This window comes from Myotis brandtii, unplaced genomic scaffold, assembly GCF_000412655.1.
Source record: "Myotis brandtii unplaced genomic scaffold, ASM41265v1 scaffold455, whole genome shotgun sequence".
NCBI classification, from domain to species: domain Eukaryota; kingdom Metazoa; phylum Chordata; class Mammalia; order Chiroptera; family Vespertilionidae; genus Myotis; species Myotis brandtii.
In genome coordinates, this window is record NW_005367384.1 from 1,901,524 (window position 1) to 1,916,000 (window position 14,477).

The 14,477-nt window shown below is 43.9% G+C and overlaps 2 protein-coding genes across 5 annotated transcripts in view; one reads left to right on the top strand and one right to left on the bottom strand.

Annotated features, from left to right (window-relative positions):
• The window catches only part of DENND2A (DENN/MADD domain containing 2A), a 136,018-nt gene that overhangs the window by 69,056 nt on the left and 52,485 nt on the right, over window positions 1–14,477 (bottom strand). The gene's annotated exons all lie outside the window — the stretch shown is intronic.
• On the top strand, window positions 12,594–13,213 carry LOC102248757 (eukaryotic translation initiation factor 1A, X-chromosomal). The gene has a single exon (XM_014546733.1). It carries the CDS (start codon window positions 12,655–12,657, stop codon window positions 13,087–13,089), a length of 435 nt encoding a protein of 144 aa, XP_014402219.1. The 5' UTR covers window positions 12,594–12,654; the 3' UTR covers window positions 13,090–13,213.

Consider the following 14,477-nt stretch of genomic DNA (forward strand, 5'->3'; position numbering starts at 1 on the left):
GAATGACAAATGCAGTTTGGATAATGATTATATACTAATAAAATTACATTTTAAATGGTTTTTATTTGTGTGGCAAGTAAAGCTACAAACTGTTCAGCTTTAATGATTCTAATAACTCTTAGCTTATCAGCTTATAAAGAACTGGCAACAAAATTGAGAATAAACCATAAAAATTACAGAACAAAAAATAATTTTCTCAACTGAGCATCCTTATTAGCAAGCATATCTAGAAGGTGCTTATTTTCAGAAAATATATTGAGAACGAAAAAAAAGCATGCAATCACATAATACAGCTCTTGCTGTGTCTAACTGTTCATTCAGTGAAGCCCACTCCTGAGTCCTTTGATGTCTCATTTTTATCATCTTCTTCAAATAGATTTAAAAGGGTAAATTTTACAGTATGTGAATTACATCTCAATAAAGCTGTTGTTACTTTATCATTTTCAAACAAATAAATTTTAAAAATTAAAGTGGACTGCTGTTTGTTTTTTTTACATAATAGCTTTAATTTTTAAAGTTTTGGAATATTTTAAAAAACAACCCAACCTTTTCACATTTGGAAGAAGATGGAGGACTCTGAGCAGGTAAGTGAGGAACGAGAAGCCAAAGGCTATGTGCTGCTTCAGAGCCACACCAGGGGACCTCGACTGGAGAAATAGCAGCCTGCACTCCTGGACCAAATCCTTAAACCGCGCCTGCACAAAAACACGGTACACCACGACTGCACATCAGGTCCTCAGTGCACCACACCAGGCAGACAGCAGAAGGGTGAAGGTAATGACTTTTCTTTTTTCTTTAATATATTTTTTTAATTGATTTTTTACAGAGAGGAAGGGAGAAGGATAGAGAGCTAGAAACATTGATGAGAGAGAAACATCGATCAGCTGCCTCCTGCACACTCCCCACTGGGTATGTGCCCGCAACCAAGGTACATGCCCTTGACCGGAATCGAATCTGGGACCCTTGAGTCTGCAGGCCAACGCTCTATCCACTGAGCCAAACCGGTCAGGGCGGTAATGACTTTTCTACAAGTGCATGAGCACATCCCATGTTCTTACACCTCACATGTCCGTCCACAGATAACTGGGTAAACAATCTGTGGTCTAGCACACAATGGAATATTACTCAACCATTCAAAGGAATGTAGGTCTGACACGAGTGCATGAGCACACCCCATGTTCTTATACCTCATATGTCCATCCACAGATAACTGGGTAAACAATCTGTGGTCTAGCCACACAATGGAATATTACTCAACCATTCAAAGGAATGTAGGTCTGACACATGCTAAAGCATGGATAAACCTTGAAAACATCATGCTACATGAAAAAAACCAGTGACAAAAGATCACACATTGTATTCCATTTATATGAAATGTCCAGAATAGGCAAATCCAGAAAGTAGATTAGGGAGGGGCTTAGGCGTGGGAACAAGGAGTAACTGCTGATAGGTAAGGGTTTTTTTGCGGGGAGAGACAGTGATGAAAATGTTCCAAAATTAAATAGTGGTGATGGCTGCACTAAACAGTGAATATGCTAGAAAGAAAACCCACTTAACTGTACACCTTAAAAGGGTGAATTTTACAGTATATGAATTGGCCTATATAATAAAAGCCTAATATGCTAAGTGTCCGACTGTTAATTCGACCAGTAGCTATGACGCGCACTGACCACCAGGGGACAGATGCTCCGAATGGTAGGTTAGCTTGCTGCTGGGGTCCAGCCAATTGGACACGCCCTGGAGCCCTCCAACAGTCCCTCCCAGGCTGGCTGGCCCCAATCAGGACTGGGCGAGACAGGCTGACATGCCCTAGAGCCCTCCCACGGTTCCTCCCCGGCCCCGATTATGCACCGGTGGGGTCCCTTGGCCTGGCCTGCACCCTCTCACAATCTGGGACCCACGGGGGATGTTGGAGAGCCGGTTTCGGCCCGATCCCCGCAGGCCAGGCTGAGGGACCCCACCAGTGTGTGAATCTGTGCACTGGGCCTCTAGCATCTCAATAAAGCTGTTTTTATTTTTTAAAAAGAATAAGGAGGGGCAATTGCTAAAAGTGAGGAGTTCTGGCCCCAACCTAGACCATGTTTATTTTCCTGCCACCGGCACTGTCAGCCAGCCACAGAAATACTCTCCTTTGAAAGGCCGTCTTTGCTCTTCTACTCCAGTGTATCTGTTTGCCCCTGTTTCAGAGCATCCCTGCAAGCTGAGCACACAGTGAGTAGCTGTGCCCCTGGAATCCAGCTGTTCCACAGAGGCTTCAGTATCAGGGCTTCTGTTCACTCTAAAAGGTGCCTCAAGACCCAGAGTATATATAATCTGAGTAATTTTAAGACTTTCTATCGGTATGAATACCCAGTTCCTGACAATATTTCCTTTTAACAACTTGGTCAGTATTTTCCTAAACTACACCTGTCAGTTTGTCTGACAAATGAAGCCACTGGGAATGTGCGGCTAGAGCACCTTGAGATTGCAGACTGGACCTCATAGGCCAGAGGCAGCTAAGATTTTTTTTATTGTTCTCACCTTCCTAACCCAGGAAGGATTTTCCCCCCACCTCTACAGAATATTCTTACATATAGATTGTATTTGGCCAGCTGAGTAAGATGGAAACACATTTTTTAATTGACAATATTTGCAAATCATGTTTTTCCCCTCACTCACTTGCAGTGTGGCAATACTTCGTTATGACTCCTTTGGTTTCACCACTGTGTGGAGGGTGAAGAGGAAAAGTGCAATTAGGTGGCCATCTTGCACGTGAACACCAAACCACAGAGTGTAGATGGTTTTAGTGGGGTCAGTGCTACCAAGCTACTGCTGGATAACTATCAGTGTCACCTCTCTGGTAAAACTTAGTGTGAATTTGCCATAAATCATGAAATTATTAAAGTTGTGAAATATGCTAATACTGACAAAAGATGGCTTAAAATCTGAATTCTTGTAAATGCATTTCCTTTTATATAAAAAGTATACTTCCTTTTGTTTCTTTTGGGTACAGCAGGTCACCAAACTATGTGAAGTCAGGTTCTAACTTCTTCCCCCTCCCAAATATTTTATTTTATTTTTTTAAAAAAATATTTTTATTGATTTCAGAGAGGAAGGGAGAGGGAGAGAGATAGAAACATCAATGATTGGAGAGAGTCATTGATTGGCTGCCTCCTGCACGCCCCCTACTGGGGATTGAGCCCACAATCCAGGCATATGCCCTTCACCAGAATGGAACCCCAGGACCCTTCAGTCCACAGGCCGACACTCTATCCACTGAGCCAAACCGGCTAGAGCCCTCCCAAATATTTTAACTTGCTCTTCCTTCTCTCTGTTCTTGGATAGGCCAGAAACCACTTCTTGTTTTTAATCACTACAGAAGTTGATGTCAATGCTCCTACCACTGTTCTGATGAGGAAATTAAGGCTCAGGAGAGTTTAATTTCATACCACAACTCATGTCTGGCCAGCGTGGCTCAGTGGTTGAGCATCAACCTATGAACCAGGAGGTCACAGCTCGATTCCCAGTCAGGGCACATGCCCGGGGTGCGGGCTCGATCCCCAGGTGGGCGGGGTGGGGGGTTCAGGAGGCAGCTGATCAATGATTCTCCCTCACCCTTGATGTTCCTATCTACTCTCTCTCTCTCAAAAAAAAAAAAAAAATCATACCACAACTCATGAGTGAGAGCCAGGAATGAGTCTGTTTTGAATCCAATTCTGGTCCTCCTTGTACACTATCACTGTGGCCTCATGTTACATGATCTAATCCACACTAGAACTAGACTGTAGCTCATTATTTTGAGTGTCCATCTTGTACAGTTCTTCAAGGTCAGCAATTGTTTTATCCTTTTGTTACACCATGCTGAATTTCATAGACATTTACTAGCTGAGTGAGCTCGGAGGGAGAGTGAAGACTTTTGTGAGTCTCTTTTCTTATGGCTCTATGATTATACATTTCTGTACTTTGGGCATCTACCCTAAGAAATAATCCTAAATATGGAAAAGTGTACATACAAATGTATATACTTATATTATTTATAATATTGAAAAATTAAAAGTAACTAAAATAGCAAGCAAAATAATGGTAAACTATAATATAGCTATTTGATGAAATATTATACAACAAAGAAAAGTATGTTTAAAAAGACTATAATTCTACAGTGACAGAAAGTAGATTAGTCATTGCTTAGGTTGCAAGTGGGTGGGCAGTAGAGATGAGAAGTGATTGCTAATGGGGTGGGGTTTCTTTCTGGGGTGATGAAATGTTCTAAAATCAATGGTGGTTGAATAGAGGGTGTCAATGGGGGAGAAAGGGGGTATCTGTAATACCGTCAACAATAAAGATAAAATTTTAAAAATAAAATCAATGGTGGTTGCACAACCCTGTGAATATACTATAAACCATTAAACTACACTTAAAATGAGTAAATTGTACTCTATATTATATATCTCAATAAAGCTGTTTTTTAAAGTGTAAATTTAAAAGTCAACCTTAAAAAAATGACTATTAGCCCTGGCCATGTAGCTCAGTTGGTTAGAGCATTGTCCCAATACGCCAAGGTTCAATCCCTGGTCAGGACACATTCAAGAATTAACCAGAGGAGAGACCAAGATGGCGGCATAGGTAAACACCGGAGACTGCTGCCGCAAACAACCACTTCAAAAATACAACTAAAAGACGGAACGGACATCACCCAGAACCACAGGAAGGCTGGCTGAGGAGAGACTCTTCAGAAAAAAACATAAAATAAAAAAATTATTATCTACTCATCTATATTTTTAACAACAAAAAACTTGATTTCCAAATCTATAATAATAAAAGCGTAATATGCTAATTAGACCGGACGTCCTTCCAGAAGAAGCCCGGGCTGCGAGGGAAGCCCGGGTCCCGGGTGCCAGAGGGAAGCTGGTGCTGGCAGCTGGGGGAAGGAAGGCCTATTCTTGCATAAATTTTGTGCATCGGTCCTCTAGGTTTCTATAACAAGCATGCATTATTATTACTATTACAAATAACGGAAATGTAAACCCTGCTATTGTCTGTGGGTGTCTAGGTCTATCCATGGCGCCTCCAAAAGGCTCCAAAGTTGTCTCACAGTTGCAGGGCTTCTGGCTGGGCTGAGCCCATCACTCTGCAACTTACTTTGCTTTGTCACAGTATCTCCTGAAAGGAAGGGTAAGTGATACTTTGTTCTCATTACCTCCTTTCCCTTAGTGACCACCAAGACTTGGTCTGTAGTAACTACTTCCCAGTACAGAAATTTAAATGGGTCCAAAGGGAGATTATACTGAGAACCATGACTAACAGGAAAATTGACATGCAAGTCATTCTTCTAACTAATGGTTGTGTCTACTTCACAATGGAACTGAGTGAAGCCTGGGAAAAATGTAAAATAAATAGATTTGCCCTCTAAGAGCAAATAAGATGCATATGACAGTACTGAAAGCTGCTTAGAGAGTAGATCTTAAATGTTCTCATCACAAACAAAAAGAGTTAACTGTGTGAGGTGATGGAAGTGTTAACTTATTGTGGTAATCATTCTGCAATATATACGTATATCATATAACGTTATTCACCTTAAACTTACACAATGTCATATATCAATTGTATCTCAATAAAGCTGTGGGGAAAAAGATGCACATGAATGTCTCCAATGCAAAATACAATATGATAAGCAAAACAGGTGAAAGGAAGATCCTTTTGTGGATCTGGGCTTGAAGGATGGACCGAATTTCCTTTGGGGTAGATAGGTGAAAGGCAATAGATATTTGCATAATCTCAAATGACTGAATGCTTACATTAGCTGTGTAGATTTGAACAAAACTAACTCCATCTTTGTGTCCTGGATTTCCTTCATGCTATGACTTCTGACCAACCTCACTGATCACAGCAAGCGTATCAAAGCCTTCTAGTTGATGATTATCTGTGTTCCATAAAATGTAACCATAAACATTTTTGTTAGTAATGGCTGGAATTGCATGGGAAACTATATATGCATGGAGATAGTATCAATTATAAACAATCATCCATCACAAGACCACCAGGAGGGATGTCCCCTGGAGCCATTGCATCCTTTGTCCCTTTGTCTTGTCAATCATCAGTACCTGAGTTATACTATTAAAAAGGTACAGTAATAGGGGTCTATAGTGGAAAATAATTTGCACAGAACTGCTAGGTCATCTGTCCAGTCATCTGTCCGCACTGACCCTACATTTCTGTTGTAACCAAATTACCCCATAATAAATTCCCTTGTATTCTACAGAGTTGCCTGCAATGTGTTTGGATCTGAAGATATCTTCGCATTACTGTGGCTTTTATGCCTTTGTCCCATTGTTGGACAGAGTTAAAATCCATACTGCTGAGCCCATAAATAACCTTTACCCCTGATATTGGGCAATGGCTGGAGTGGCTGGGGAAAGAGGCTGAATGACATCCACAGAATGGATTAATCTATCCACCTGATTATTAAAATCCTTCTGTTTGATTCCTGGTCAGGCTCAATCCCCAGTAGGGGGCGTGCAGGAGGCGTCGATCAGTGATTCTCTTTCATCACTGATGTTTCTCTCTCTCTCTCCCTCTCTCTTAAATAAATAAAAACCACCCAGCCACACCGGATGGGCAATAAAAAAATAGTTTAAAAATTTAAAATCCTCCTCTGCGGAGATCACCCTTTCATTCCCATTCAGAGAAATCTATCCACACACCTCCTTGTCATCAATTTTCCAATCACGATTCTTCCAAGTTCCTGACCACCAGCCAAACCCGAATTATATATAAAAATTTACTGTAACAGAGGTCTGTTAGCAGAAAATAATCTCTGCAGTCTGTCCACTCCAACCCTAAATCCCTCACGTAAATTACCTTCCACAGAATACTGTTATATTCTACTAGAGGTCCAGTGCACAAAATTCATGCACTGGGGGAGGAGGGTCCCTCAGCCCGGCCTGTGCCCTCTCGCAGTCCGGGACCCCTTGAGGGATGTAGCAGTTTGCCAAGCGGCAGGAGGCCAGGGAGGAGCCTGAATTGGTGCTGGGCACCGCTCGTGCTCATCCCGGCCCGCTGCACCTGCTGCTGCAGAGTTGGGAGAGGCTCCCACCGTGGCATCTGTGCTTGCCAGCCCTGAGTCCGGCTTCTGGCTGAGCAGCGCTCCCCCTGTGGGAGTGCACTGACTACTAGGGGGCAGCTCTTGCTTTGAGCGTCTGCCCCCCTGGTGGTCAGTGCACATCATAGCGACTGGTTGTTCCGATCGTTCCGCTGTAACGGTCGCTTAGGCTTTTATTATACAGGCTAGAGGCCTGGTGCACGAATTCATGCACAGGTGGGGTCCTTCGGCCTGGCCTGTGGGATCGGGCCAAAACCAGCTATCTGACATCCTCTGAGGGGTCCTGGATTGTGAGAGGGCACAGGCCAGGCCAAGGGACCCCACGGGCGCACGATCAGGGCCAGGGAGGGATGCGGGAGGTTGGCCAGCCGGGGAGGGATCGTGGGAGGGCACAAGGGCATGTCTGCCCATCTCACTCAGTCCCAATTGGCTGGACCCCAGCAGCAAGTTAACCTATCAGCCAGAGTGTCTGCCCCCTGGTGGTCAGCGCATGTCATAGTGAGCGGTTGAGTGGCCTTAGCATATCATTAGCATACTAGAGGCCCAGTGCACAAAATCTGTGCACTGTTGGGGGGGGGGTCCCTCAGCCCGACCTGCACCCTCTCACAGTCTGGGACCTCCTCGGGGGATAGTTGGCAGTCAGACATCCCTCTTGCAGTCCAGGACCCCTTGCTCCTTACCACTCGCCTGTTTGCTGCTCCTTACCACTAGGCTCACTGTTCCTTAGCGCTGCCACGGAGGCGGGAGAGGCTCCTGCCACTGCCACTGCACTCACCAGCTGTGAGCCTGGCTTCTGGCTGAGCGGCACTCCCCCTGTGGGAGCGCACTGACCACCAAGGGGCAGCTCCTGCATTGAGTGTCTGCCCCATGGTGGTCAGTGTGCATCATAGTGACCGGTTGTTCTGCCATTCAGCTGATTTGCATATTAGGGTTTTATTATATAGGATTACACTTTGATTGGTTGAACGGCTGACTGGTCAACCAGACACTTAGCACACTGGGCTTTTATTATATAGGATGGTGTTGCTTGCATTGACTTTTGGCCTGAATATACCTTCTCCTTATGGTGGCCACTGTGTCTCTGCCCCACAGTCAGACAATGAAGCACAAACCACTGAATGAAAAGTAACACTGATTCTATAAGGTTACACTTCACTGATCTGCTGAATTTCTTTGGAGGGTCAAGCAAAATGTGAAAAGGCAGAATCTGTGAACACAACTTGGGTAGACTTCTGAAAACTTCTACCAAGATGCTACCAGAAGCATAAAGACCTTAAATATGTTTTATTTTGAAATAATTATAAGCTTGTAGAACAATTGAAAGAATAGTACAGAAAACTCATACATTTTTTTATTCAAAATTTACCAAATTTTAACACTCTCTCTCACAGACCGTTTTTAAAAGTTCTTTTAAAGATTTAGGGGAAAATTAGTGCTATCCAGCCACTAGAAGCCTTCATGTTCATGAATCTAAAAGAAAACAGAATCTTACAAAAACAGTTTACTGAAATAGGTAAGCACCCCCAGATCTAAAAGACAACTCAACCCTAACCCAATCCCATCCAGACCCACCCCCAGGACCTCCCAGGAGGTCAATGAATACTTTAAAACCAGACTGCCAAACATGTGAAAATACCTAGGAAAACACTGAAAAATTAAAAAATGGGGGAGAAGCATGTGGCAACTAGCCCTACCAGGTGTGAAAAATACTATAAAGCCTCTAACGTTAAAACTGCCACAAGAATGAATAAATAAAAAGAGATAAGAACTGGAAGATCAAAAAAATGTAGAGAATTTTTTAAAAATTAAAATAAAATAAAATAAAGAGATAAATAGACCAGTGGAACAGAATAGAAAGTCTAGACACAGACTCAAGGACACACAGAAGTTTATATATGATAAAGGTGACTTCTTAAATCACTAGGGCAAAGATGGACTTTCTAATAAGTGGTGCTGGGATACCTGAATAGCCCAAAGGTGTTCCAGTAACAGCATGATGAAAGGCCGATGTATCTGCAGCCCTGGTGAACTGAGGATGATCTGGGTCTTTCTCAGAGCCAGGAAACCAGCTGCAGGCAAGAACTAGTTTGTAGCCCTGAGGAGTTAAGAGCAGCCCAGAAGAATCTGACCACTGCTCCTAAAAGAGCTCCACCCATCCCCTGAACATGCTATGACTTGAAGAGTTTCAAAAGTCTGATTCCTGCCCTGGCCGGGTAGCTCATTGGTTGGAGTGTTGTCCTAATGCACCAAGGTTGCAGTTTGATCCCCAATCAGGGCACATGCAAGAATCAACCAGTGAATGCACGAATACGTGGAACAACAAATCGGTGTTTCTCTCTCTCCCTTCTTCTCTCTCCCTCCTTTCTAAAATAAACATTTTTAAAAAATGTTTTAAAATTTTTCTTTTAAGTCTGATTATTTTTCTAGAGCTTAGAATATACTTGTAAAGCCCCTGATTTCCATATTATACACATATGTTAACACACAAAAGTCCCCTTCCTCTCACCAATTTCAAAATGTAATTATTATTATCCTCCTTTGCCAGGTGAGAAGATCAAGGTTCAGAGACCTGCCCAGAATTACCGTGTTTAAGTAGTAGAACACGGAATCCAATTCTTATCTTTCTACTCCAGGTTTTATATTTTGACCCTCAAACCTTGTTTTCTGCTCTCTCAGTACCTTCAACCAGAACCACCCTGGATCGACCCACTCATAGGCCTGATGGAAGAATCTGCTACTCAATGATGCCAGGACCCCAGGGACAGTAACCTCGGGGTCTGACCCACAGGGTCAGGCTCTTTGGGAGAGGCTGCCTTTCTCCTAGGGGCAGCAAGCAGGAAATAGCTTTCATTCATGACCTTTGGGAAGGTCAGAGTAAAGAAATTAGCACTGTTGTGTTCTGTGATCTGTCAGGCATTGCATTAAGCACTACACAAACATAATCATAGAAATAATTTATCTCCCAAGAGAAATGAAAACATGTCCACATATATTCTTCTACAGTAACATTCACAGCAGCATTATTCATAATGGCCATTAAGAAGTAATCCAAATGTCATCAACTGACCAATGGATAAACCAAATGTGATATATCCATACAATGGAGTATTACTCAGCCATAAAAAGAATGAAGGACTGATATACACTACCACACGTATGAACCTCGAAAACACTATGCTAAGTGGACAGAAGCGAGTCCAAAAGTTCGCATTTGTATGAGTCCATTTATATAAAACTAGAGGCCTGGCGCATGAAATTAATGCGCGGATCCTGTCCCTAGGCCTGGCCTGCGATCAGGGCCATCTTCCCCCGCTGCCCGCAGTCAGCCCCACCCCTGCCGCCACCCACCCCAGTTCCTGGTTCACCATCAGGCGACTGGAGCCTGTCAACTGGGGAAAGGGACTGAGAGGTGGTCAGTGCATCTCATAGTAACTGGTCGAGCAGTCGCTCTGGTCGTTCTGCCATTAAGGTCAATTAGCATATTACCCTTTTATTATATAGGAAGGAGGATGTCTAGAGTAGGGAACTCTGTAGAGACAGAAGGCGGATTCGTGGTTGCTTAGGACGGAAAGGGATAGGGGTGCTACTGGTTGAGAAGTGCACGTTTCACCCTGGCCGGGTGGCTCAGTGGATAGAGCGCCGCCTGCACACCAAAGGGTCCCGGTTGGTTCCATTTCAGTCAAGGGCCTGTCCCTCTGCCGCAGGCTCAATCCCCCGCCTGGCCAGGGAGCACCCGGAGGCAACCAAACAAAGTGCCTCTCTCACATCCATGTTTCTCCCCCCCCCCCCTTCTAAAAATCAATGGGAAAATACCCTCGGGTGAGGATGAACAACAACAACAAAAGAAGTCCCGGTTTCTTCTCTGGTGGGATGAAAATGTTGTCAAATGGACTGGTGAAGGTTGCACAACTCTATCAATATACTAAGAACCATTACACTGTACACTTGAAGTGGATGAATTTTTATGATATGCGAGTTAGACCTCCTCAGTAAAGCCGGTAAGGAAGGAAGAAAGGGATAAAAGGGGAGGGGAGGAGAGAGAGAGGAAGAAGGAAAGAAGGGAGGGAGGGTCCATCAAAGCACCTAGCACTGTGTGCTGGACACATAATGGAAAGTCAATTTCATTTCACACTTGAGGAAACTATTTGATAACAGTATCACCGACATCCAAACAGCAATGTGTCCGCCCCAAAGCCCTGGCTTTAGTATTCCACTAGGTCTGTCACTACACCTTTGTCAAGGGACTTAGCAAGCGATTCGAGGAAGCAGGGTTCTTATGAACACAGTGGTTAGGGCAATGGAGCACAAAATGGTTAAAAAACCATTTAAAAAACAGACCACCAGCAGAAGCTACCGCAGGCGGCAGCGGAGCTTGCCTACCTCACAGGGTGGCCCGCTTCCTGCAAACTGCCCCGCCTCCCACGCGCGTGGGTCACCGAAACTGGGCCGCCATGTTTGGACTATGACCCCGCCCCCCAGCCACAGCTGATTGGTCCTAGAGGCGGCCTTACTCAAGCCGGACCAATCAGCTTCCGTCCCAGGGAGGTTTGTTCATGGGTGTGGCCGGGAGGGAACCAGGAGACCTCGCTGGGCGGCAGCCATTTCCCACCCTGCGGACTGAGTCCCTGGGAGCGGGGCTGCGGGGGAGAACGATGGGGTGGGGAGATGGCTGTGCACCCCTGGATCCCGTCCACTCTTGAGGCCAGACTGCATTCCCGCCCGCGGCTCCACAGGATACCTCCATGCCCTTGTTTGCTCAAGCGACCAAAAGAATTCCCACTAACACAGACGGTCAGGTTCAATTTCTGTTAAATTACCTTCCTCCAGCGAAAAAGGAAAGCTGTTTCTTCACGGAGTTTTAAACACGAGTCTGCAGCCATAGGGCTGAGGCTGAGCAAACTTCAGCTACTAAGGGACGCCCCGCGCCCCCCTTAGGTTTGCCGTGGGCGGTTGGGCCTGAGCCGGTCACTCCCATCACTGTATTGAGGGTCAGCAGAGCAGCGGCCATCAGTCCCTTCCCTCTCCAAGGTGACTCTTCATGGCACTGGAGCTGCTGGGAACATCTCAAGCCTTAGTGAGGCCGATGCCATGAGACTTCGCCTTCCTAAGGACCCTAAACAGCAGCTGACAAGCATCTGCTGAACCCTTGGATGAAGGTAAATAGGACATGGCATTGGGAGGTGTGCACTTCCCTTCTTTCCCCCATAAAATCCCACTAAAAATCTCTGGCCTTACCCGGCCAGTGTGGCTCAGTGGTTGAGCCTCACCTTATGAATGATTCGCTTCCCGGTCAGGGGGCGTGCCCGGGTTGCAGGCTTGATCCCCAGTGTGGGAGGGCGTGCGGGAGGCAGCCAGTCAATGCTTCTCTCTCATCATTAATTTTTTTATCCCTCTCCCTTCCTCTCTGAAATCAATTAAAAAATATATATAAAAGGTGTTTGTCTCCGCATCGCCGTGGAACTCAGTTGCATCAGCGTTCCTCGACATCTGCCATTGTTTCGTCTCGTGGGCCCCTTGGAGGAGTCGCCGTTGCCCCGGCACCATCAGATCCCAACCGCCAGGAAGCCGGCGCCATCATGCCCAAGAATAAAGGGAAAGGAGGTAAAAACAGGCGAAGAGGTAAGAATGAGAATGAATCTGAAAAGAGAGAACTGGTCTTTAAAGAGGATGGCCAAGAGTATGCTCAGGTAATCAAAATGCTGGGAAATGGACGATTAGAAGCAATGTGTTTTGATGGTGTAAAGAGGTTATGTCATATCAGAGGAAAACTGAGAAAAAAGGTTTGGATAAATACCTCAGACATTATATTGGTTGGTCTGCGAGACTATCAGGATAACAAAGCTGATGTAATTTTAAAGTACAATGCAGATGAAGCTAGAAGTCTGAAGGCATATGGCGAGCTTCCAGAACATGCTAAAATCAACGAAACAGATACATTTGGTCCTGGAGATGATGATGAAATTCAGTTTGATGACATTGGAGATGATGATGAAGACATTGACGATATCTAAATTGAACTTAAAGTTTCAGAGTATTTGTTCCATAGTTTGGGTTTTGGCCATTACCTGTCAAGAAGACTAAAACTTCAGGATAATTGCAGTTTGCTAACACACACTGATTTGTTTTCATTGTTTTCATGTATTTATTATTATCTTTAAATGAGCTGTGAACACTTTTTTCTTTTGATGTACTGAAACTTAGGAATAAAAGATCACAAGGTCTGCTGTTAAAACATAGAAAGGAGAGGGGGAAAGAGAGAGAGAGAAAATGAATAAAGTAAATGTTTCCAGTTAATGGATGTTTTGACTAAATTGCTTTATCTTTATGGTCAGTGATAAGTCCTAGTTCCAAGTAATTTTTTTTCAGTCTTTCTGTATGTTACCTAGTCTCTTTAATTTTTGATAAAAATTTGAGGGAGTTAGAAATCTACATTTGAAGTTAAGAAAAGGGGCTATTTTTTTTTTAGTATTTCTGTAGCTGGGTACTGTATTTTCAAACTATGATAACATTTTTTTCATCATTTCATGCTGTCATAAATAACTAGCATTTACAAACTGCTTATTGTAGAACATAGGCTTGAGTGGCAATTTTTAATTTATGAGTAGTTGCAAAAATTCAATGCTAGATAGTAACTCAAAATTGGAAGTACTGATATACTAGTCGAAAGTGTTTTTTACTTAATGTGTACAAAATTTCTTAAACAAGACAACTTTTAATGGCAAAATAAGGAGAATAGTTTGTACTATACCAAAAAGTTGTTAAAATGTGTCATTTTATTTTCAAAACTCATGCGTTTGTAACCTATAGTTTTGGGCTTTATGAACAATTAAATTACAATGTATAAGTGAAAAACTAATCTTATAATAAACTGGGACCACAGCTAAGAAATATAATAAAATGCCTATTGGGTATATTTTGGCTTAAAAAAAAACACAAAAACCCCACAACAACCCTCTGGCCTTTTACTGGAATGGACCAATGAGACGTTAGTGTGGGTAAAAGAACGAACAAAAGGCATGCATGTCTTTTTCAGTTCTTATTTTGAATCTGGGATAGACAAGAAAGCAGAGCTCATCTCCCCCACACACACTGACACATTTGAATGAAAAGCATTTACAAGACGCTGCAGAGTCTGGACACCAGAAGGAAGAGCTGAGTTGACAGGATGAAAGGGATGGAGAAATCCTTTTCCCATCCCTCTGACTATTTATGGGAGTCATTTCCCTTCAGGAAATGCTGAGCCCCTTCTCCCAGGACCCTGTTGGCAACAAGGCCTGCACTGGCTGACCCAGCCTTCCACATCCTCCTCCTGGCCTCAGTGCTCGCCCCTCGTGACCCAGCCGGTCACTGGGAACCCAGCCTGCAAATGACAGTGCTTCTTAGAGGCCCCAGTCCAGAG

Coding starts and splice junctions, on each gene's coding strand:
- LOC102248757 (XM_014546733.1), top strand. CDS start 12,655: ATGCCCAAGAATAAAGGGAAAGGAGGTAAAAACAGGCGAAGAGGTAAG.